We start from the raw sequence: 26,705 nt of genomic DNA on the forward strand, positions 1-26,705 counted from the left end.
GTTAGTTTTAGCAATTAGACAGTACATACATATAGCTATATATTAAAGTAAGAGCAAAGCACAATTACATATATCTTAAAAACAGAAAGGATACAGCCTGATTTTAAAAAAGAGAACACTTTTCCACCAGTCAGTATATTACAGACATTCTAAAATAAATATGGATAAAATTTGTTTCAGGATTTAAACTCCAGTTCTTTTCAATTAAAACTAAGTAAAGTGTGTTGCTTTTTCAGACTGTGATCTGTTACAAGGAAGCGGTGAACAAAGCACACAATACTAAGCTTTCAAAATTTGTATTAAAACCTGAATTATTAAATCAATTCTTTTACTGTATACTATTGTGTTCTCTAAGTCTGAGCTTAGTAATAGTGAAGAAGAAACAGAAGTGAGAATTTCAGAATGATTACTATTAAAAGATGAGTAACATTCTATAATTGAAAAACCCATGAAACAGCACAAAACATACAAGTTAGTAAAAGATGCCTACTTGACAACACAACTTACTGTTGGAAGCCTGGAGAGGAAAAGCTGAAGTAAATTCACCAAAACTGCAGCTAGATGAAAGCATTCTAAATGCTGGACAGCCAGAAATTATGTAAATGATGGAGTTTAAAGAAGACAAAAAAAGAAAATTGAAAGAAAAGGCTTTAAGACAATGCACAGAGTTAAAAGTTGAAAGAAAAGTAATCAGCCAAAGATCTAATAAACAAGGGTTCAACGAGATTCTGAAAACAATACTTAGTTTACAGGAGAGGACTCAATGTCTCAAGACCAATTCCTGCACAGAAAACTACTTCCAAGTCTGATTAAAGTGACTGTGAAATAACCTAGTCTTGACTAAGACTGACAGTATTTATTTCCTCAAGCTTGCTGCCCTGAAAATTACTTCTATTTTTATTTCTATGGAAGCATCAATTAGCTTCCTTAGTCAAAGCCTAAATCAATGTGTTCTGTTCGGTGAACCTAACAAATTAAAAAAAAACTGTAACGCTCCTGTGCATAAGAAATTTAAGGAAGATTCATATGCAGGAAAAGGAAGAGAACAGATACCATGAATTAGACAACACACCAAGGAGTTCAAAAAAACAGATGGACACAGAAAAAAATAAAGATTTCAGGTTTCCCCAGAGCTTTGTAAGTAAGATAGAACTATTTTTAAGTCAAATAACTATAGAATTTAAGTTTAGAATAATTTTTCAAACTACATCTAGAAAGTTTTGTGTTTCAAAGAAAACATTTAAGCATAATGCCAGAGAAGCTCTACCTGTAGTTTGGGGCTGAAAAGGAGAGTGACTTGCTGTGGGGAAACCTCCAAAATTACTCGAACCACTAGACTGTCCAAATGCATCAAAGTTTGCAAAATCTGCATTTGCAGAATTCTGAGCTGTAAATGGTAAGGAACAATATATGTTAATGAGTATGAAAACTATAAATGAAAAGTATGACAAATGAATTTAAGAATTTTATGAAAAGTTTGTCTCACAACTCACTTTAAAGAGAATTCATTCAGAAATCCAATTTTAAATCCTGCCAATGTGATTTAACCCACTGTCAAACAATTTATTAGAGGGTATCCAAAAATTTCCCCAAACACTTTGTACAATGATAAATTTGTACACAACACCCTTTGAGTGACTTCAGGAATTGTGCTGTAAAAGTGACGCTATTATTAAAGGGAACTCTAAGAGCTTCAAATACATGAGTTACAGTAAAGCAAACTGCGATGCAGGATATAGATTACATTCTGGAAAACTCAGATTTAAAATGGTAGTGAGTGACTCATTCATCAGTTTTGCGAATCTAAAACAATGATACAAGGAAGGGTAAATTTCATTAATATTCTTTTTGTTTTTTATTTTTAAGTTTACAACTATCTCACATCATGGCTTGTAAAAATGAAAAAAATTTAATTGTTTAATAAGGACATGATTGCCAAATCAAAGATATTCACATTCTCTTAGAAGCCTGCTATTCTGGGGTGCCCGGGTGACGCAGTTAAGCATCTGACTCCTCATTTCGGCTCAGGTCATGATCTCAGAGTTGTGAGATCAAGCTCCAAGTCGGTCTCCAGAGTCAGATATGAAGCTGCTTAAGAAAGATTCTCCCTCCCCCTCTCCCTTTACCCCTCCTCTGTTCATGCTCTCTCTCTCTTAAGGGAAAAAAAAAAAAAGCCTGCTATTTTTAGTACATATTAAAATTTGAGAAATGATGAAAATAGCAAAACTTGAAGCACTAGTGTACTTCAGACTCAGTGAAAAAAAACCAACTGGTATTTCCCACTGGTCATCAACCTAAGAATAAATTTTTAGGCTTCCCTAAACTTAAAATATGTAACTAAATACAACAATTCAAGGTTTTTTTTTTTTTAAAGGCTATGACAGATGCTGAGCTAAGATTTTTATAGAGATTATAATGAGGAGTGGTTGGCATGTAGGAAAGAGAATGCTAAGTGGTAAGAATGAAAAGCATGCCCAAAAGATAAAGATTAAATACCATCAACATAGTAAAATTCAGACACTTTAAATCCTTTGCAGGCAATTCTACATCAAAAGGTTTTCATAAAGAAAGAATCTTGCAAATGAGTATGGCTACATCTAATAGATAAATGATGAATAATTTCATTAAAATAATAAAAAATATTTAAAACTCAAATGGCCAGCAATGAGGGATCACTTACATTATGAAACACCATTCAAAGAAATATAATACAGCCATTTAAAAAAAAAAAATCACATAGAAGATGTAATCCTATTAAAAAATGCTTATGATAAAGTACATTAAGATAAACAGATGAGGGGCACCTGGGGGGCTCAGTCAGTTGGGCTTCTGACTTCAGCTCAGGTCATGATCTCAGGGTCCATGAGGTTGAGCCCCATGTCGGGCTCTGTGCTGACAGCTCGGAACCTGGCGCCTGCTTTGGATTCTGTGTCTCCCTCTCTCTCTCTCTCTCTCTCTCTCTCTGCCCCTCCCCCGTTCACACTCTCTCTTGAAAATAAACATTAAAAAATTTTTTTAAGATAAACAGGTTAATAAATTTCAAATACATTTTCATCTGCCAATTCTGTTAGCATGATATTATGTACACAGAAAATCTGCATTTTCGTTAACTTGAAATAGAGTGTTTTCAGATTGGTATTATCTTCTCCTTTGTTTTAGTTTACCAAGGTTTTGCAATGAATATGTATTCTAACTGTAAACTAAAAAAAGTTACTAAACAAGAAAATTCCCACTAACGAAGAAAAACATTGTTCTAGGAAGATAATCTAAAAAACGTACAGCATTTTATGTAACTGCTATCTTGTGTCTACCTGACAGGGTATGACGGCAGGGGGAGTGCACCCGCACTAGATGGACCTCCTCTTATTGGACCCTTGAGCCACCTCCCTCCCGCGTCCTCACGCCCAGCACTTCTGACAGGCGCAGTGCAGCCCTACACACACTCACCACCTTTTCTAAAGATGGCTGTCCTCTCTCTCAAACAGAGGCACCTAAATTAAAAGGCTGTGTATTGCTTAACACAATAATTTCTGTATTTCCTGGATAGTCTGAAATCTTTTGTTATTGTTTTTACTTATTAACAGATAAAATTCAATTTCTTTAAAGGCTGAACTTTATTTGAACAAATGAAATACATCTATACCTTGAGAAACAGGAAGTAGATCCCTAAACTGCTTTATCACTTATAATCTCAAATATAGTCAATAAGTAGGTTATAATAATAATACACATTCTACATTTAACTTATATTTAGAATACTATAGGGGAAATATACATTTAACATTTCAAACATCATCATAAAAAATCAGTTCAACATAATCCATTTTGTTAGCCTATTTTTATCACATTTATGGACACTGCTGTGTTTTCCAACCAGAGGACCAAACACATCAATCAAACACCTATTCATTACAACCAAACAGGACTCTGTAATACCTCTTTCAGCCTTTATAGACACTGAATCTATCCAGTGTCTTCAACAATTGGTTATAGTAAATTTTTAAACTTATTAGTTCTGTGGAATGAAACTTCAGTAACCACAACTTCGGAGATTAAATACTAATAAATTCAATATGTGCAAATTCATGTCTAGAACCTCAAGCAAACACCATACAAAGAAAGAGAAACTAAATAGAATGTGATAATATAATAGTAGATGCTTTTTAAATAATCTTATCTCAAAAAGTACAAAGAAACTGGGGCTCCTGGGTGGCTCGGTCAATTAAGCATCCTACTTTATCTGAGGTCATGATCTCAGGGCTCATGGGTTCAAGCCCCATTTCGGGCTCTGTGCTGGTAGCTCAGGGCCTGGTGCCTGCTTCGGATTCTCTGTGTTCCTTTCTCTCTGCCCCCATCCCCTTCCCTCACTTGCACTCTGTCTTGCTCTCAAAAACAAATAAATATTTTTAAAAAGTTAAAAAAAAAAAGTACGAAGAAGTAATCTCAGTTTAGAATTTAAGGCACCACGTTAATCAGCATGAATCTGGCTGGGCACCGTCTTTCCTCTTCAGTGAGAAACAGGTACTCATGAGAAAGGGAGATAAACGTAGGGACCAGAGACAAAAACGAACTACCTTCACCAGGAATTCAGCTGACAAATACACTTTGTTTCACCTACATGAATTCTTTGTCATCAACCCCAACATTTAAAAAGACAACATCTCACACTAAACAAGATTCCTTGCTTCTCTTCAAAGAAAACCAGTGTATCTAGTAATCCTGAGCCTGCCTGACCCTTTACCAACAGGAGATTGGAACACCCTCATGTGCACATGGTTCCGTCCACACTGCGGTGTATTACTCACTTGTGCTGACTGGGTGCTGAAGACAGGGAAAAGTTAGAGATCCCCAGTATAACATGTGAAAAAAATCAGTCACAGTTTACAGTTCATAGGTTTGTGATACGTTTATTACCAAGCAAAGTAACTATTAAATTCTGTAGGCTAATTATGTTTCTAACTGCACAAATACTTCCACAGAAGACGACTCTTCCTGAACATGGTAATGACCTCACCACTGATACACACCCTCACATACCATCTCAGCCACAATGTTCAGATAAAGGACGAAGACTTCTGCATTTTACGCCATTAAATGATCTGCAAAACAGGTTTCCCTACAAAATAATGCTAACTAGACTGGCATTTCTGAATAATTATCATTTGAAATTAAAGGTTCCATTTGTCATATCAATCTATACAGAGGAAATTTTCACCATAAAATCTTTTTTAAGAAAACATGAATATTTCAAGGGTGAAAGTGCCACTGTCATTGACTTTGTATTTGTGAACCATACACGGAAAAACAAAGATTCAGCGTTCTTGCAAAGGCTGGAGAAATAGACAAAGAATGAAAAAAGAGGAAATAAATGAGTAACTCTATTAGCTTCTTCTTGCAGTTTGTGTATAGATTTTATTCTCCTCGGATCAAATGAAGTTAAAAAAAAAAAAAGCTTATTTGAGTGTGCACTCGTAAGCACTGCTCCTCTTGGGCGAGCTGTCCTAATCAACACGGCTGGAAAACAACAGCCTCACGAATGCATCTTTCCTGCCATTTCCACCACATGTGGAAGAGAGACAAAACTGTCAAGATCTACATTCTCCCATCAATCTGATAAAATTATAGGTTTCTTTTCTTTCCTTGTTTTAAACATATTCTACAATAAAATAATGGCTATTATTTTCAAGGAGAATCCCATGGGAGTGACTGACGGGATGCGCGCCACCACGGCCCAACGCAGTCCGCGGAGCTGCAGTGACCTGCAGAAACGGGTGTGGCCAACAAGTCCACAGAAACACGGCATCAATCCCCTGAATCGTGAACACTCATAGACTGCACTTAAAAACAAAAATCACACAAGGGAAACATGCAAAACACTGAAAATTTACAAAAGCACTTGGTACTTATCAGTCATTTCAGATCATATTTCAGTTAAGTGTGAAACTGAGATAAATGAAAACTACTCAAGAATTACAGAAGGTTCACTCTACATCCACGGATTCTCTAACTCCTGGTGCCAGCACTCAGAAACCATGGTGGGAACAGAGAGCTGAGGCTGCTGTGTGGCCAGAGGAGACTGGCTGCCCACCGGAGCAGCTCCAGGTTTCCTGCACTTTTCACTGCTCGGCCACCATGGGAGAAGGGAAACCCATCACAGGCCGCGACGGAAGCTTCCTGATTTCTCACCCCTCTCAGCATAAGCTTTGCTAAGAAGGAGACCCTCTTCACCCTGCAGTCCCCTTTTAAAGCAAACACATGCAACACACATATGTACACAAATTCCACCACAACTTTCTTCTACAGGACACCCTTAGAAGGTACTCTAATATTTAAAACAAAAAGTTCCCTTAATGCTTGCTAGAAAGAAATGTGGCTGAAGAGCAGCTTTTCTGTAATTTTTCAAACTACCTTAAACAGTACATTCTGGGCATGTATATGTACCTATATACGATATACTTTATTTACACCATCGTGATCTAAGCCAGGTCCTAAAATTGAAAGAAAAAGAAGGGACAGCATCACAATCTCACAGGTGAGTAAAAGGTACAAGAAGTTCTAGAATACAAAAAGGTATTCAATTCTGTAAGTACTTGTTTCTGCTATGCTCATTAAATAGTAAAATATATGTCTTAGAAAGAGTCTTGAGTTTTTCTTGATTATATAATTAAAGTTATGAAAAACAGTGACAAATAATAAATGTTAGCCAATACATACATTCAAAAATATAAAGCAAAGTTTCAAATGATCAAGTAAAATGACCATGAAACAACCTAAATCAATTCGTAATTTTAGTGCTCTATATTTGGTTTGATGTTTACTCAACCACGGACAACGCATAATAGGTAAACTTTCTTTGACTTACACATCAAAGCTTACTGGCATCCAAAAGGTATTTCACACATATCTCTGATAAAAATACAATGTAGGCATTTAAACCATTTACACCAGACCTTGTAAAAAAGTAGAAGGAAGCACAAACAAACTATAAGGACTCATTCTAACTCCAAAGCCCATTTTTTTTCACATTATGCCATTTCTCTGTCCATTCCCATTAGTTACTATTATAATTAGAGACACAAATGACTACATCTATACATAAATAATTTTTAAATATTACCTAGATAACAGCAAGGTTTTTACATTTATTCACAAAACTCCATAATTTCTAATTTCTGGTGAAGTGCATTAAACTCTCTGTAACATGTTAAATCTGATAGTAAAAAAGTTGTATCTTCTACAGCTAACCTAAAGATATTGCTACTCTAAAGATGAGATAATTTAAGAATTAATAAAGATAATAATGGGGGAGCCTGAGTGGCTCAGTCGGTTAAGCATCCAACTTCAGCTCAGGTCATGATTTGACAGGTCATGAGTTCCAGACCCGCATCAGCTCTGTGCTGACAGCTCGGAGCCTGAAGCCTGCTTCGGAGTCTGTCTCTCCCTCTCTCTCTCTGCCCCTCCCCCACTTATGCTCTCTCAAAAATCAATAAACATTTAAAAAATAAAGATAATAATGACAAGAGATTTGAGATGTAGCAAATGTTAAATCTATGAATTCATAATGATATGAAAGGAAAAACAGATCATTATTAAAATATGGTAGGCAATCAACTCATACTGATATTGGATGGCCATAATCAACACATATTAACTTCCTTACACTAACTATACCATTGGATAATCAAAAGATTTTTAAAGAAATATTTCAGCTCATAAGTGAAGGGATGATAAATTTAGATTATCAACATTTTGCATAATGGATCCTGGCACTGAGCATCAACAGCTCACATTACAGAAACAGAAACCACTGGTATTACTAGGTGTTTCTTAAACGGTAAGTGGCAGGCATGCCCCTCCAAGAAAAGAACCTATGATGAATTACACATTTGGATCCAACTATCGATTTACAGAAAATACAGAAGAGAGAAAAACCTGTTACGGGACCTCACAGTGGTGCATTCAGCAAATTCAGACTGCTAAAAAACTCCTCAGGACAAATAACCAGATTTCTTCAACAAATAAACTACAGAGGAGAAAATGGGATGGAAGAAGTACCCACAGAATAAGTGATATACCTCCCTACTGCAATGTGGAGACCTGATTTAAATAAACTCTGTGTGTGTGTGTCTGACCTGGAATAGAAAGTCTAACTAGTGACTAATGAATAATCATTGTTACTCCTATTATTGAAGGGAGTGATATCACAATAATGGTAATGTTTAACAAAGTTCTCTGTTTTATAAATGTAAAATATTTAGGGATAAATTATTATGTCTAAAATTGCTTCACAATAGTGTAACAGGAGGAAATGAGTAGAATGATAAATGAAACCAGATTAGCCATGAGCAATGAATGCACGAGGGTTATATTACCTTGTCATGTCTGAGTATTTGCAATTTTCCAGATTAAAAGGGTAAAAAAAATATTGAAGTCTTTTCCCATTTTTCTTTGGAAAGAGGTCAGCCAGTAGGTGACATTAAGTGTAATCTCTTCTGTGATTAAAAAAGCCCAGGCTACATGATTACATATGACAACAGCCATGTGGGCCCACGCCGTCGACAGAACACACTCACCGACACTTAAGTTTTCAAGAGAATGACGGCTCTTGGTACTAAGCACACATGCCTGGCAAAAAGCCGTGGAGGACAACTGCTTACCTGCATGACTGTTGAAATGTGCAAAGTTGGCAAAATTGGCGGTAGCCGCTGATTGAGGTGCTGGGGCAGCAAAGATGTCTGAGCCGAGATCACTTAAAAGGTCAAACTGCTTCTTTTCCTGCTGCTGCCCTTGAGAGCGACCTACAACAGGGGACTGCAACAGCGCGCGTTAACTGCACAGAGCGTCCAGTCAGACTCGCCACCTTTCTCTGACACTATTTCCAACTCACCAAGCTCAGAACACGGTTTAAAGAGTACAAAATCTTTTATTTGTAGTTTTAGAAAAGCACAAATTTTCAACATGTATTCCCAAATTATCTCTCAATTTTAAATACAGAATCAAAAACAAAGAAATACTGTATTTTAACAGCTGTGACACCTCAGAACACAAGCGAGCCTTACTGCGAAGAGAGAGAGAATGAGACTTTCACAGAATATACACCCTCTCTATGTGGGGAGAGTACCTTTCTCTTTAGCTTTCACTCAAACCTCTTGTAAAAACTGAACAATTTTATCCAGATGTCCTAGTGAGTATGCATTATTAAAAAGGGTGGACTTTAATTCAAATAGTACTATGCCCCCAAACCATCCCTGTGTAGGGACAAATGCCGTCAAGCTAGAGTAGCAAACTGGTCACGGCTCAGTCAACTTACAAGTTACAAAGTTCCGAAGCATAAACTTACCAATTTATAAAAGATTTCAGTCTGTTTAGTTTGTTCAAATAAGGTATGTAATGCAAAGCTGCCTGTGTTTCAAGGATGAACATGCTTTACAATCAGGCAGAGGGTTCTACTACTGAAGAGATCGTTTCTTGTAAAAGTACATCAAAGAGACTATACTGTTCTAACTCTGATGGTCCCACACTGCCCTGTTTCACTTAATGTAGTTACAGGACAGATAGATATTAACAGGGATCCTGTCTATGTACCTTTACAAACCTGTGGAACATTCAAAGAAACGCTAATTTGCAAGAGCAAAAAGAGCAAAACTATGCATATCCCAACCACTGAACCAAGACTCTTTGTATTATCTAAACCACTGGGTTACTGCTTATTCCGTGAGGACATAATGCTACCGTCCTGAAGCCCGCCCAGGTCCACGATACTCAGTCCCCCCGAAGCAGAAGCCTCCACACAGACGCAGACCACTCACCTGACTGGGCGTGCCCTTGTGTAAGTGCAGTGCTGGTGCAGAGTCCCCTAAGAGAGACCTCAGGGGCTTGACCTCGGGCGTGCTGCTCGTGCTACTGGCAGACGACCCTGAAACAGACGCGTGAACGGACGCCACCACTTTGGCTTGTTCTGGAGGGACATACCTAAAACATGAAAAATCCGACAGGCAGTTAGCTGAGGAAAATACAGGGAATACTGTGTTTAAAAATGACAAGCTGAATTCTAACTTTTTGTAAGACGATTTTGACATTAATCTTATTTCAAAACCCTCTCAGAATTGAGAGCTTAAGACTGCACTAAGTGAAATATTCAGAAAGGCTAATAAAGACTAAGCACAAAACTTGTTTCAATCATTTACTTGCAATTTTTATTAAAAAAATTAATATAATAAACTGTATTTTAACAACAGAGGACTTACAGTTAGTTAATCAAGATGAACAGTTAAAACCCTAATTTTTAAAAACTAAAGTATAAGATCATGAATAACATTTGGGAGGAGAGCAGAAAAAAGAAAACATTTATTACATTACAGTTAGTAGTCTAAAATACAAAGGTCTATTACAAATCTAGAAGAGTAAGATCAACAACTCAATTTCTAAATAAGCAGAAACAATTCACAAATGGAGACAGAGAAATGAAAACACTTGTAACCTAATAAAAATGCAAATTAAAATATCATTCATATTTGCTCTGAGCATAAATTTTATAAATTTTGTTACTGTCCGTTAAAATACATAAATAGGTATGTTGTGTCCCAGAAGTACAACTTCCAGAAACTTATCCTCAAGGATTAACTGGAGAGGTGTACAGGGATACGTGGACATGCATGTTATCAGCACTCTGAAATTTCAAAACCACTGGCCACATATCAAACATTCATCAGGAGAGAAATATTCAAAGGGACTATGCTGACAGCTGTATAACAGAACACTGCACAGCTACTCCATTTGGACAAAGAGAGTTGTCCCCAAACTTTTAGGGTCTTTCAGGTTTGATCTCATTCATGTAAGCACAGGATTTACAGGAGGAAGGCAGTGAAGAAAAGTAAAGAGAGGCAGTAAGAGCATAATGCCCAAACACTGGCAATGCTAATCTCTAGGGCTAGGATCACATAAGGGTTTTTGTTCTATTTCTGGACTTTGTTCCACCCTACCCTTCTCCCCTAAAACACCCCCATACCACTTAGGAGACATAGGAAAACAAAGTGGTTAAGGAGCACCTATGTATTCTAGAGACAGAGTTCAAATCCCAGCTCTACCACTCAGTAGCTGTGAAACCTAGAGCAAACTACTGCAACCCTCTGCGCCTCCAATTTTTCATCCATAAAATGGAAACGTGGCTACCATTAGGTATAACTGAGTTAACATTTGTAAAGTGCTTAGGACCGTTCCTGGTACACATGTATTAACTACACAAGTGTTAACTATTATCTATTATAGGACAGTGACAAACAGTACAACCGCTTTCCTGTAATTTGGTATATTCGCTGATGGCATCAAGTTTTGAGTAGAGTCAACTCTTGTCAAAGGATAAAACCAGATAATCATAGTTAGTTCAAAACACTCATCTGAATAAAAGTAAAGAAGTTAAACTCGTATTACATAGGAAGTGAGTTTGAAAACTGGCCATACAATTTCAAAACCCCTTAAGATCTACGACAACAATAGCTTCAATGTTTTTTGGGTTTTTTTTTTAGCTTCAAGGCTTTCAATGCAGTTGCCTGAAGTGAGGATTTTCAGGGAGATGCATCCGGACAGTGCTTGTATCACGGTAACAACCGCCTCAGTGCGCTCTCATTATGTGTCACAGGCGCGTTAGAGGTGCCTCAAACACACAGGGCCCGGCCCACCGGAGTGCTGGCCGCTCCCACGACACGGCCAGCGCTGAAATTTGTATTATCCTTGTTATTATCCTGTTATCCTGTTTCTCAGGACAGAAAAAAACCCCAAAAACCCACACGAATTATAATTATCTGAGGTTCACAGTTATTTGGGTTATAGTTTGATTTAATAATTTTATCATCATCATGATAAATGCAAGAAATCTATGGTTTTAAATCTAACAACTCTTACTCATACACACTTTTCTTTTGCTAGCTGAAGATAAACTATGTAAAATCTTAGCCAAGTTCTATTCAAACTAACTTGCTGAGTTGGTAAAACTGTTGGGAAAATAAAAAATGAGGCTATCACTATGTAAGAAGAAAGGTCTAAGCACAGGATACATGGTCTTGGAAATTAAGAACTGAAATGACAGGAGGTTGATCATATTCCTCATCTTCAGAGGGTCATTTACGCCACCACGCCTCTGCTATCACCCCACCCTCAAAGATTTTCTCGTCTTGAACTAAAACCTTACCAGCATGCTTTTATCTGCGTTCATACCTACCGTGTCTAGTGCTGCTAAACGTGGCCCACACTGCAGCTGGCCTTGCCTTGCAGAAAGTGGTCTCCTCTGGAGGCCAGGGCAGAACACGGCGTCCGCGGGGCAAGCGCATCAAAGCTACTCCTCTCCACTGTGCTCACTGAATGAAGGCGGAGATATCCCACCCAAAACCCACTGCAAGGCCTCCCGCGGGCCTCCCTTCCTCCTCATCTTCTGCCTCTACTGGGCCTCTTTCCCTGATTTTCTCAAGCCCCCAAGAAGGAACTATACGCTACTGAATAATGGGTCTTAAAAAACTGAATTAAACTGTGCTCATATAGCTAAATATGAAGAGTCCAAAGTAGCTGAACAGTAGCTTTACAGGCACATTCCCTGCTCTGCTTTTTAAAGGGCTGAACTAGCCATATGTCCAACTGGTTTTAACTTCTTTTTAAAAATGAACATCTGATGGATTTAGTTAGGGGAGAATAAATGTTTCTTCTTAACCAGGGAGTAAAATGATTTCTTGGGTGAGAAGAGAGAATATTTTGGGCAAAGACCTACTGCAAAATGCAAGTTAAGTGGATGGATTACTATACAAGAGCTTTAGCATACTGCTTTGTATATAAAAGATACTAAATAAATACCTGCAAAATAAATGAAGGTTTTAAGAAAAGAGGCTGTATAAAAATTAGAATGTCTTGAGAAGCTAGTAGGGCTAGAGAAGGAAGGAAGGATCCCTAGCTTTCCAAAAAGGGTACGAGGCCTGGGAATAAGGAACGGGCTGGGCTGCTGCTAGGCACAAGTGATTTAAGTAGAAGTAAGGCTTTTTGAAACCAAATCCAATAAAATGCCAAAATATAAGGAGTATCTAGCTACCTAAATACCTATTTCCTTATTTCCTATAGAACTACTTATTTCTAATTCTTTTCTTCCTTCTGTCAGATTAATCTTACCCATAATTAATGTCATTTTGGGAGCTTTTGTTCTAAAAACAAACTATTCACTCACCATCTTTTCTTTTCATACTTTTCTTGTAGGAACTCTTTCACTTTTTGTGGATCCCTGAAGTCTGGAATTGCTGAAGATCTATCATCAAATAATCCTAGCCAAATCTGTTTACAGACCTTTGGAAAGAATTAAAAAAACAAAAGTGTTAAATTCAACATCTTCACTTAATGAAATTTTAAGGGAAAATTATGATTCTTTCAAAAAGCTAACCTACTTAATACCGCTGCTTTCAATGAGAATATTACCACAAAGTGAAATGAATGAGCAATGAATGAACTAAATTTATTTTAATATATTCCAGTATGCAGTAAAATCTTAGCAACAGCATCATAAAGAGTAACACCTCATAGGGAAACAAATAATGAAATGGGATTTGAATAGATCTGAGGCTTTTTGGTCTTGGAATGATCATTAAACTGTAAGCCACGAGCAAAGCTGTGTAACCTTTATAAACCTCAGTTCCCTCTCCCCATAAAACAGAGGAATCAGACCTGGAGCAATTTCATGGATCTTTGACAAATTTAAAAATCAACCAAATTAGGGGCACTTGGCTGGCTCAGCTGGTAAAGCATGTGACTCTTGATCTTAGGGTTGTGAGTTTGAGCCCCATATTGGGTAAGAGGTTACTCAAAAAAAAAAATATATATATATATCAACAACAACAAAACAAAGTACTAGAATCATAAACAATATGAGCTTAAAGTATAATAATAACAAAAACACAAAGCAGATACAACTCTAGCTTTGTATTTCCCTCCCATGCTTTTTCCCACTAATGGCTAAAAAATAAGAATCTAAGATATTTAACATTTTAGAAAAAATTCAAAGAAATGAAATGATGCAGAACTCAAATAGAACACAAAGAGCAGAGAACTATAAAGAAAAATCTGGTAACATGGACTTCAAAATTTAAAGCTACTCTTCTTGTGGTGTCTGGACGGCTCAGTCAGTGGAGTGTCTGACTCGATTGCAGCTGAGGCCATGATGCCAGGGTCCTGGCATTGAGCCCCACGTCTGGTGATGTGCTGAGCATGGAGCATGCTTAAGCTAGTCTCTCTCTGTGTCTCTCTAAAATAAAAAATAAATGAAAAATAAATGAATAAAAATAAAACTTGCTCTTTAGGGCAACTCGCTGGCTCATCAGTAGAGCATATGACTCTTGATCTCAGGGTTCTGAGTTCAAGTCTCATGTCATGTGTAGAGATTACTTAAAAATAAAATCTTAAAAAAAAAAAAGCTATTGTTTTTCCAAAGACTTAAAAGAAAAAAATGAAAAGGGAAGCCAACTGATAAAAAAAGTACTTGCAAAATATGTTAAGATTCTGTGATCTATGTGGTAAGAACTTGAATTTAAAATATATTTAAAAATTCTAAAACTCAACGATAAAAGATCAGTAAGAGTCAGCGGGAAGTTCAACAGATACTTAATGAACGATATACACAGCAGCACTAGTCACGTAGAAAATTAAAATGATACTGAGATCCACTGCACAGGCACCCACAGATACCACTAAATGGCTCAAAATAAAAAGATGAACCATATCATGTGTTGGTAACAATGTGAAACAACTGGGACACTCACAAAGGTTCCAAAGGTACCACCACTTTGGAAGATAGTTTACAGTTTCTTACAAGTTAAATATACACCTACCATATGGCCCAGCCATCCCTTCTAAGTATTTACCCAACAAAAATAAAAATACCTGTCTACACTCAGATTTGTACTCAAATGTTCACAGCAGCTTTACTAATAACTCCAAAGTGGAAACAACCCAAATGGTTCATCAACAGGTTGAATGGATCAATTTTGGAATATCCAAGTAGGATATACTCTTCAGCAATTAAAAGGAATAAACTATTGATACAGCAACTACATGCTGAGAAGTCAGATCCTCCTCCAAAGTATATACTGTAGGATTCTCCTCATTTAACTTTTAGAAAATATACATTTATCCACAGTGACAGAAAGCAGATTAGTGCAAACATTACAAACGGGCACAAAAAAACTCTTCGGGATAATGAAAATGCTGTCATACGTGCTGTTAGTATAGTGTGCTGTTACTACAGCGATGGTTTCACATAGGTCAAAACTCATCAAAATTATACACTCTGAATATATACGAGTTATCGTAATTAATTATTCTTCAGTAAAGCTATAAGAAACCAGTCCACAAGTTTCCAAAATTGTATCCTTTAAAAATTTAACCAGTTATGACACTGTGTAAAGCACATCCGGTATGGAGCTTCAAAAAGCCCAAAGAACCTGGAGGGATCGTAGAATAAAAAGCAGCACTCCTCTCAATCTTCCCTGCTCACTGAAATGGGGAAGGCAGAAGGAAGAACCAGAAAAAGGACTCCCCCTTTTCCTCTCTCCACACCCCAAGCAGACTTCAAAACAATTTTTCTTGTGGTCCCTCCTACTCCAGATGCAGTCGTCACTGTGATGTCATTCAGGCAGTGCAGGTGACACGCATGAGTCCTCGGCTAAGGCACAATCTCACTATAAGAATTCCATGGCAAAGCCCAAGAAGTACACCCAAAAATGGTAACGCAACTTACTGCCAGAAATACTGTCAACCCTGTATAGAGCAACTTAAAAAGAACCACAATGAACTCTCCTTAGTCAGAAACCTGACTAATGATTCTCTGAAAATGGAATTTTGAAAGAGCCTGTGGCTTTGCAATTACGTTTATAAAGGGAGAACTGGAAGTTTCTAATTCTTCTGTCTTAAAAACTCCCAAATGAGAAAACAAGAGACATGGTAATTATTTGCCCAAAGCCAAAGATTTATTAACCATAACGGACACAATTAGTTCAGGACACTTAATGACATTTAGTCTTTGCAGGCTAAAAATTCTTATTAACGATCATATACAACTTTTTAAGTTCATTTATTTATTTTGAGAGAAAGAGAGCACATGCATGTACAGGGGGAGGGGCAAAGAAAGAAGGAGAGAGAGAATCCCAAACAGGCTCTGTGCTCACTCACTGCGCAGAGCCTGAAATGAGGCTCAGAACTCACAAATCACAAGATCATGGCTCAAGCCCAAATCAAGTTGGATGCTTAACCAACTTAGCCACCCAGGTGCCTTGGCCATACGTAACTTTTTAAAACTAAAAACAAATAGTGAATGAATAAGGAGCATACGAACAAAAAGGAGGTGGGCTGAAGCCAGGTCATTAAGTTACTGTCCTGGCACTCGTTCATCAAGGTGATGCAAAGCAGAGATACCTGGCGGCAGCAGCCAGTGGACATCACTGGAGATCCCCTACTAACTGTTGCAGTTCTGCCCCTGCTCTCTGACAGGACAAATCTTTAGTTCATATTTCTCACGATGTTACCCCATAATAGCTGTCTCCTTTATTGCTCAAGATCCTAACCACACCTGCCACTCTTGGCAGCTGAAGTTGTACCTAAGCGAAGCAGCTCGCAAAAATGGGTTTCCCAACTCCCTGGATCAGCGGCATCAAGGGCACCTAAGAACTTGTAAATACAAACTTTCAGGACCCATCCAAGACCTACGAGATCAGAACCTCAAGAGTGGCTGGTAGCCAGCAATGTGTGCTTCAGCAAACCTTCTGTGGAACTGTGAAATAAGTCAAAGTTTGCAAACCGATGTTTTAGTAAAATCTAGGCCAGCAAATGGAAACGTTCTCTCCATATATATACTACATATGGTTTCCTGTATTTCTCAAAATTACGTAATCACTAATCCTGGTGTTGGGCAAGATTCATTTAGCAGAAACAGTGTTCCTGGGACACATCTGGGAAAACACCACAGTGTCTATCTCTTTGAGACTCATTCACATTTTCATCTCTGGAGAGATGGCTTCTGTTTCAGCCATTCTACTAAAATTGCTCTTTCAGGTTTCTAGATTTGGTGAAGGGGAAGTATACAGTTTTTTGTTCGTTCTGTTCTGTTAGGAAAATAATAAACAGTAACACCTGAAAAGGGACGGTTTTCAAAGCTAAAGGAGAGCAGGAGAGTGAATTACTAGCATAGCAGGCAGCACTGAGGGCTCATGGCTGTATTACAGTGAAATTCGTCTTAATAGTTGTGTTTCCCTCCAGCCTCATCTGGCTATTTAGATACAAAGGAGTTGAGTGACGGCTTTCAAGGTAAAATACAACAAGTTAAAAAAAAGTGGTTATAACAGACCATGAAATCTAAGGTAAGACAAACGAAGACATGATGAGGATGATGGACAAGAAGTTTAGCCTCAGTGGGCTGCAGTCCCAATTGCTGGGATTTAGAAATTAGAGGGAATGAGCTAGGAAGAGAGAAGTAGAGGTGGTCAGAGAACAGGATGCTTGAACTTGAACTCTGAGAGGTGATTCAGTTATCGAAAAATAAGATATCTAAAATAAGATGAAGGATTATTAGAGATAGGAAGTCGAGGAATTCAGGAGGCCAAATTATCTATTATTATGAAAATCATGTGGATTATCTATGTGGACAGTTAGACTGGAAGAATAAGATTAACACTAGGAGAAAAAAGACATTACGTAAGGGGCTAAAATCTGTAATGAAAGAGGGGGTCTGACTGCAACAAGAAGCAACAGGTGACAAAATCTACTGGCAGTAGAAGCACAGTGCTGGGGGCCCAGAAACACCACTGAGGAGCAAGAATGATACCTGAAAGCCACCATCTGAAAGAACTGCACTCATGATGGAATTAGTTTTGGTAATCTCTTTTAGGGAGGTGGATAATCAATTCTAATTATAGAACAATGTGATGGCTGGGGTAGTTCAGGGCCTGGACAAGGGGAACCAGACAGCCTGAATTTAAATCCCAACTCTGTTTAGTAACGGAACCTGCTTCACAGGGATGGTGGAAGGGTTAAAGGAGTTACTGTGTGTTCTCCACTCTGGAACCGGTATATATAGTGAACTTTAACTAGGACTAGTTGTGATCATTTTCAGAGTGGGTTATGGAATACTGAGGTAGGCAAGGACTGGGAAGTAGGACTCCTCAGGAACACAGGAAACTACTGGTCTTCCTTCTATCCTAGAGCAGACAGAATCCATGGTCTTGATTTAAAAAAAAAAAGTCTTCCTCCTCCACATTTCTATAGCACTTTGAACTTCTCACATGAGACTCAATACCAATTACCTCATATATGAATTACTTCACGTGTCTCATTTACTTCTGAATTCCCCACAATGCTTAAAATAATGAGTTGTGCCACATCAATAAATATACCAATAATGTTGAAAACCACACATCATTTATTTTAAAATTACACATCAGCCAATAAGAATAAACCCATGAGACTGTCCGAATAATTTTCCCCATTCTAGTGCTAATCCACTTGTACTCATTATAGCCACTGACACAATCCAAAATACTCTAAAGCATATTTATTGGTCAGGGTTGCCACAGAAAACAGGTGGCATACCCAATTCGAGAAATTTGAAAAAAAAAATTTAATAGACTATTTACAATGCAGAGGCAGGCGGTAAAGAATTCACACATGAGAATTCAGTTCCCCCTCCTCAGTAAGCCGCCCGACCCCACCCACTGGCAGGGAAGGGAAGAGAGGAAGAGGTAACCTTAAAAATGAAGAGGGCTAACTGATGGGAGTTTGGCCTTCAAAGGAAGGATGCAGAGAAGATACAAGAAATCCCACACAGAAGAAGAAAGTAAATATTTTAACCTCCCCCTCCTTCTTCCTTTCTTTCTTTGAGCTGTTGACAATATTCCCCATCAGCTAAACCCAACTGGAAGCCAGGAGTCAAGAAAGCCAATCTGTGTATCCAGACAAATGAGTGGCCTGGAGCCAGAGTAGGGTGAAGACCAGAGCTAGAAGGGCAGATGGAAGCCATCCAGCACAGCACCTAAATCATGATAATCAATATATGCAGCACAAGCAATGTAACAAACTCAATTACAGACGTCAAAGATAGGAAACATCCATATTAATTCTCAATTACTCATATAAAAAAGGAAGGATCAGAAAACAGTGCTGCGCTAGGCTTGAGAAGGAAAATAGATAAGGGTTTATAATCCTCTCATGGACAGCAAAACAGAGCAGAAACTGCGTGAGTGGCGATTTACCTTTATTCTGACAAACCCTTGTTTTCATAAAAAGGATACAAAGAATAAACATTGTGACTGGACTCTGTTTGCAACCTCTAGGTAAAAAGATAAAAAAATAAGGAACGGAGGGGCGCCTGGGCGGCTCAGTCAGTGGGGCAACCCACTCTTGATTTTGCTTCAGGTCATGATCTCATGGGTCTTGAGTTCCAGCGCAGAGCCTGCTTGGGATCTCTCTCTCTCTCTCTCTCTCTCTCTCTCTCTCTCTCTCTCTCTCTCTCTCTCTTCCCTCTCAAAATAAATACACTTTAAAAAAGAAGGAAAGGACAGAAAGACGCTCTGGAATTAAAGGACCTTTTTACATTATGTCAATCTACATATATCCAACTAGATTTCAGACTCTTTTGCCCTTTCACTCCTTAGAGGAAAAGGAGGATTACTGACTCCATAAGATATAATTACAGCATTTGGCAATATTGCCCATAAAACACAGAAACAAATAACTGGAGGCTTACAGAACTGAAAAATTCATGAACAAGTAACAAATGCCCACTCTCTGAAAGCACAAAGAAAACTGTACAGAAATAAATATTAACAGGAAATACAATTAAAAGCTCTCTAGAGAGATACCATGTAACAGCAATAGATTATTTTGCTCTGAAAAGATCATTTTTTTGCCTTAATTTGCCCTAAACATCCCAAATCAGAAAAATATCTGATATATGTTATGATTCAAGTTAAAGTTGAATAATTAATATTCCCTACGCTCATCCAGTCTACATTAGCAGGTCTATGCTAATATTTCTAGACTGACTGGTATGTCTCAGCTATAGCCTATCTGAAGGATACTCATTAACAATGTTTAGAGAAACAAAGACACTAACCATATACCTTATATAAAGGAAACAGTTCTTTTTCAGATTGTACGGTATATTTCATCTTAAATTTGGTTTTAAAAAAATGTGCAAGAATTAGAACATATGCAACTGATTCACTGAAAATGGGCACACACAAGCTTTATGTGCAGACCACTAAGGCACCAGAGCCTTTGTGAACCAGACATAAAAACTGATAGGTGAGAGAGCAAAACTTCTTTCAAATCCAATTTATTTAATCTCAGAGTTTTTTTTTTTTTTTTAATTTAAGCATAATCTACCGCATAATGGCTTCCTTAACATAAAATTCAAATCCTTCACCTATTTAGGCCCCGCGGGAGCCAACCCCCAGCTACCTCTCCGGGCTCCTCCACTACCGTGACTTTCCAGCCACCAAGGCCTCCTCAGAAGGTCTTCCCTCAGCCTCCCAGCCCACGGCGGGGGGCAATGCCTCCCACACCAAATCTCACATACACACCACTACAACAAACTGTCTTCAGGCCCTTTATCTCACAGCCTCTAAATGTAAATCTCATGAGGCAGGAATTTTCTCTGATTCACCACTATTTGTATTCTCAGAGCCTGACACACAGCAGACACTAAAAAAATAACCTAGCACATGAATGAAAGCAACTTCCTAACAGTGTTGAAATACATGTAGTGAAGGAATCATCTTTTTTCCGTTTCACCTAAAATATATAGGCTGACCTAGAACACTTAGCATACTAACGTATTCATGCAGAAGGTAATAAATTCACGGATCTGAATTTTCATATTCTGTATAGACCAGAGGTTAGCAAAATACACCTCACAAGCTAAAATGTGGCCTTCTGTCTGTGTTAGCAGCTGAAGTTTCACTGGAACACAGTCACGCCCACTGGCTGATCTGCTATCTCTGCTGCTTTGCTGGGTAGTTACACCAGAGACTGTACAGTACACAAAACCTAGTATTTACTATCTGACAAATTACAGAAAAGCTCTGCCAACCCCTGACTTAAACTGCAACTGTGGACTTTCTTTGATGCCATCCCAGCATCCGAAAATAATAACGATTTAAAGATGATAATAAATAAAAGCCTGCGCTAGAGGCAGGTATTATAATGTGCATGGGGAATAACAGAGTTAAAACTCACATGAAAGAAGCCTTTCCCTGGAGGAAGTACTTTCCAAGAATGAGGACTATCTAAGGCCCAGCTTATTCTATGGACTCATTCACTAGAGAATAAAGGAGAAAAAGTACCTAGTTCAGTTTCAGGTTAAGGATTAACAGGTACCTGACACTGGTTTTCTACATAACTGACAAGTACAAAGAAACAAAACATAAAAGCAGCAAATACTTAAACACTAGAGAGAAATTAAACGAAAACCTATTTGCAAGCATCTGTGGTTTATGCAGGAGACCAGTAGCTGTAATTTAGAAACCTACCATGGCAACTGAGTAGAGGGCAGTATACACGATGCACAGCACATTCCCAGGCTTGACCTCACTACACATCGCTAATGTCAAACTGCGTACCAGAGAGGTTGCAAAGAACGAAAACCCAGCCACACTAGCTCAGATAAAACATGTTTACAGAAACCATAGAGCAACACCAAGAAAACAAAACCTCTAAGGGAAACTGGGCTGCAAAAAGAAAAAGCCATTTGGGACCTAGGTAGACTGTGAATCTGTTTCCTAAGCCCCTGTGCACGCCACCACCCCCCAACACACAGTTGGATCACTTTTGCTTTTCACACTATATCTAAGTCCCTGTTCTTGCTTACCTTACGTACACTTTTTTTCCCCCTGTTTAACTTGTTAAGACTGCACAGGGCCCAAGTACATCCTGTCTTTTTGGTTTAAGTGATTCATCATTTGAATCTAGCCTCTGTGAACCTTAATTCAGCTTCTTTTAAGAGGGAAGATCAGATTAGTCACTGGTCCCCAGGGTTAGCTGTCCATCCCTGGTCCAATAAGCTGTGTGGTTTTCTTTCTTTATGTTGAGGTTTTTCCCAAGGCAGGAGGGAGTCTTCCCCCTCTCTTTCTTCCGCAAGGAGCATGTGGGCTTGGTAAGCCCTCCCCAACCCTAAGCTAACACATGTTTATTCATGAATACGCTTTGCAAATTATAAAAAGCTTTATAAATGTAAAATTTATTATATTAGTGAAGTCACACTGGTTTCGAGTAAGATTATCAACTGCCCTCCTTTCTCAAACTAATAATGAGTTATGTAAATTAATTACTCTGTATGGGTAACAAAAAAATTGTTCTTTTAATTTTGTATGCTGCCTTTAACAAGCTTCCCAGTTTTAGCTGGCTAAATTTATCAATATTTACTTTGTGATTTTCCATTGCTTTTAGCATATAAAGCCCTTACACGTTTAAATGTTAAATAGTCAGCTATATTTTCTATTAATTTTTATAGTAATCACTTATGTTTTTTTATTATCTACCCTCAAGTGTTTACATCCTTAAACACTACAATTTAGTTTGTCTGTTAGTTATAAAATAATTGGTTTTACATCAGATTTGTAACTATAGTAAAAAAAAGAACTCCCCTATACCCTTTACCCGAAGTCTCTAACGTTAACATTTACTTTATCATTCTCTCCTGAGATAGACAAAATTTTTTCTAAACTTTAAATGGTTTAGAACCTTCTCTTCATAAATATCTATCTCCTAAAAAATAAAGACATTCTCTTGCATAACCATAAGCAAAATAATCAAAATCAGGAAATGTACATTGTTCTCTAATCCACAGACTAGCCAATTATCTTCATAGTGTCCCTTATGGCGAAAGGAAAAGGTTTGCCTGGTAGAGAATTCGAAAGTGTCCTATTGCCTTTAATCTGGAACAGTTCCTACAAGCGTCTCTGTCTTTCATAACCTTGACATCTCTGAAGAGTACAGGCCAATTATTTTGCAGTATGTTCCTTTATTTAGGTTTTTCCCATGAGTAAATTTAGGTGATGCATCTTGGTGAGGAATACGAGGTAAGTGATGCATCCTTTTCCAGCACCGCATCAGGAGACACACAACGTCCGTCAGTCCCATTCCCAGAGGATGTTAACTGACAGATGCCAGATTTCTTCATACTAAAATCACTATTTTTCCCTTTGGGATTGATTAAGTATCTTGTAGGGAGATACTATAAGATATTTTCTATATTTTTATTGCTTTTTTTGTGCTTTAAAATTTTAACCCTAAAATACTTCTGAAATTAATTTCGGTCTACCATGTCAGTTCACCCTCTGACTTTCCATTTACTGAATAACCAATTCCTTCCAACTCAACTGCTGAAATGTGTTTATTTTATAGTAACTTTATACAGTTAAATATAAAGATTATAGCATATCTGAGGACCTAGTCTATAGAGCTGTGCCTATTCTAGTTTCAGATTGTTGTAATTACTGCAAGTTTATATTGCAAATTATTGCCTATAAACACAGAGATATATACTTAGGGTCTCAGTAAAGCCTATCCTATTTAGTCTTTGGTGTACTAATTCTTCCCAAATAATTTTACTTCTTTGTTTTTTTGGATGAATTTTAGAATCATTATCTAAAGAGGAGAAAAAAAACTCCCACCAGTGTCTTGGTTCCAATTGTTCTACACTTAATTTGTGAAGCCTTCCTAAGTCTTAAATAAAGCACAGCATTCTCATTCCCAAAGACAGTTATGAATACCATAAGCAAGACTGCCAAAAAGATAAGATTAACCAAAGGTTTATGTTTCTTATTCTCTACAGAGTAAGTTTTCAATTTTTACATTTCCCAGAATATTAACAAGAACAAACACGGTACTGAGAGAGCAGAATGGGGAAGGTGAGCTGATCACATCTCCTTCAGAACTGATATTAAGTACAGTTTTACGTGCTTGTCACAATGTGCAGGAAGACTGTCTGTGGGTTATCGATGGTTTAGGGGTAGCATCAATACCGGTGACCCACCTCTAACAGGAGCACTACTCATTGTTTAACTCAACCTAAGGCTCAAAGACAGCAATGGATTTGTACTGACACATACTGTCTGGTTGTCCTGGTGACTCAAAGCATGCGTTTGCCAGGCAGCTGACTGAGGTTGGGAATGTAGCCTCTGGCCCAAATGCACAACAAGCCTCTGAAGTAAACCTGATCTGTACCATAGTCTGTGTAAATTAATCATGAGGGAAAAAAATATTTCGTTTTCTTGGAACATTTGTGAGTACATGGGTGGCGCACAGGCTAATCAAAAAGAAAAAAAGGAAAAGGAATATGCAGGCAAAGCTCTTGTGAGGAAAAATGAGATCTGCAAAGAAATGAGTTTTAAGTAGGTTTCCAAAACAGATTATCTCCATGTCCAAAGGAGACGATTTGACCACCAATAAGAATAACTACAACAGACTGAAACACATCAAATACATTAATTTCCTAATATTTGGGAAAAAAACATAATTGGTCATTGTTGGAAGATGTTCTGGAACTCATTTTGAAAAAAGTTAAATATTGAGAACCATATATAGTTTTATGTGCAGTATACCTGATATTTATGAGTAGTTTTAATGTACTTAAAAAAGAATGATAAAAGCACTGCACATTAATGTAAATTTTATTCATTAAAATAGCTGTATTTTCCAAAACCAAAAACATTAGTGAAAGAAAGTGTTTTAAATCTTTGCGAATTTCATGACTACCTGATTTCTCATCTGCCTCTGCATTTTTATGTTATATAGCTCTGAAAAACTCCACTGTATAATCATGAGAATTTAAGTAAAAATAGTAAATGAAGTCTTCAAACCACTACTAAAAATGTCTGATTTTACAGAATCCCTGGAAAGGTCTCAAGGATCCCCAGCAGGTCCCCACACCGCACCTGGAAAATCACTTAGTCAGAAGTCAGCACTTCACCCTGAATGTCTGGGTGTCGGAACAGAGAACTACGAGAACAGCCGCTAACATGACCGCGCCGCCAACATGTCTCTCCATGAAAGAACACACCACCCAACCAGTGAGACACCGGGTCTTCCCTCCTCCAAACTAAACACGAGTCTCAAGAAGCTACTAGATCCAACTACCGATTTCCTGGGAAGTGTGATGACAGAGGAGCACGGATATTACTACATGGATCTGATCAGCAAAATCCAAACAGTGGGAAACTACTGAACAAACTACTGGGCTGGAGAAGGGAGAAGGGGGGTGGGGTAGGGCAGGGGAGGTGGAAGGAAGAGAGGGAGAGAGAACAGGGGTAAGTAACTGGAAGGGAAACTTACAGAAAACAAAGATCTAATAGGCAAGCAAAGCAGGTATCACGTCTAGTAATGTCAGAATAACTCACGTTAAAACCCAACTCTCCAGCAGATAACTAAAAACTCTGCGTACATCATAAAAACTACTAGAAGACACTAGGGAACAACCACAGCAAATAGAATCTTGGAAAAGGAATTGGGTAATTGCTGCTTTTTAAAGATCATCACTAGAAAGCAGGACACGATCTGTGACAATGAGAGCTGGCAAAACTCACACAGAAATCCCGAAGTCTCAAAGAGGAGTTTGCAGCAACTACAGCAATTGGAAAGTGAGCAGCAAATCCAAGGAAGGAGAGAATCAGAGAGGAGCAGCCAGAAAACTCTGCCCAGATCTCTGGCTCACCCCTGCCCTAAGTGCGGGGCTGACTCCAAGCAATTCAATAAAGACTAAAAGAACAGAGTAGAGATTTTAACTGGTATCCTCTATAAGAAGCAGAATTTGTTGAAGTAAAAAGCAAACAAAAGAAACAAACAAAACCAATACTTTTGGAAGGAACAAAACATGATCCAGAGGCTCTACAATGCACCATTTCCAATATTCAGGATATAATCCAAAATATACAAAGAAACAGAAAAGTGTGACCTACAATCAAAGAAAAGCAACCAGTGGTGACAAATCTGTCACCTTTGGAAGTGGCAGACAATGATTTAAGGCAGCTTGTATCCCCATGTGCAAGAGCTTACGATGAATAAAACTATGAAATCTCAGCAGAGGGAACAATTACAGAAAAGAATCAAATGTAAATTACAGAACTGGAAAATATCAAAGTAACTCCACATAAAAAACTAGCATATGGAGATAACACAAGAGTCAGGGGTCGATAAACAGAAACCGTCCAATCTGATGACTGGAGATTGGGGTCGAAAAAAGTAGTTACGTAAACTTGAATATATAAATTAATAGAAATTTAAAGAATGAAAGATTGAGAAAAAAATTAATAGACCTTCAGGGACCTGTGGGACAATATCAAAATGTCTTAACATACATGCAGGTAAAGTCTCAGGCAGAGAGTTGAGGGAGAATAAGGCAGGAAAAAAAGTATCTGAAGAAAAAAGGGTCAAAAAAATTTTCAATGTTAAAACAATTTTGATGAAGACAAATCCACAGATTAACAAAGCTTAGCAAATGCCAAGAAGGATAAATACACAGACTCTCATAAAACACACATGGGTACATCATAGTCATATCTAGAAAGAAAAGATAAAAAGCTTCAAAATGGCCCATCACTTTAGAGCTGCAACAATATAAAGACGTTCTTCTTTTCAAAGAAGAAAAAAGTATTACCAAAGATAGAGAGAGAAACTGTCTAAGACAGAAAGTC

The 26,705-nt window shown here is 37.8% G+C and overlaps 1 protein-coding gene across 5 annotated transcripts in view; it reads right to left on the bottom strand.

The window, feature by feature from the left end:
• Window positions 1-26,705, bottom strand: part of AGFG1 (ArfGAP with FG repeats 1) — a 54,206-nt gene that overhangs the window by 16,519 nt on the left and 10,982 nt on the right. For all 5 annotated transcript variants that reach the window (XM_029933674.1, XM_029933673.1, XM_029933671.1 and 2 more), the window contains 4 exons: window positions 13,205-13,320; window positions 9,810-9,972; window positions 8,658-8,811; window positions 1,268-1,387 (listed from right to left, as the gene is read on the bottom strand). In XM_029933674.1, the coding sequence (XP_029789534.1) occupies window positions 1,268-1,387; window positions 8,658-8,811; window positions 9,810-9,972; window positions 13,205-13,320 (553 nt within the window). The remainder of the gene's footprint in view (window positions 1-1,267; window positions 1,388-8,657; window positions 8,812-9,809; window positions 9,973-13,204; window positions 13,321-26,705) is intronic.

The sequence above is a fragment of the Suricata suricatta genome, chromosome 3, assembly GCF_006229205.1.
Source record: "Suricata suricatta isolate VVHF042 chromosome 3, meerkat_22Aug2017_6uvM2_HiC, whole genome shotgun sequence".
Lineage (NCBI taxonomy): Eukaryota > Metazoa > Chordata > Mammalia > Carnivora > Herpestidae > Suricata > Suricata suricatta.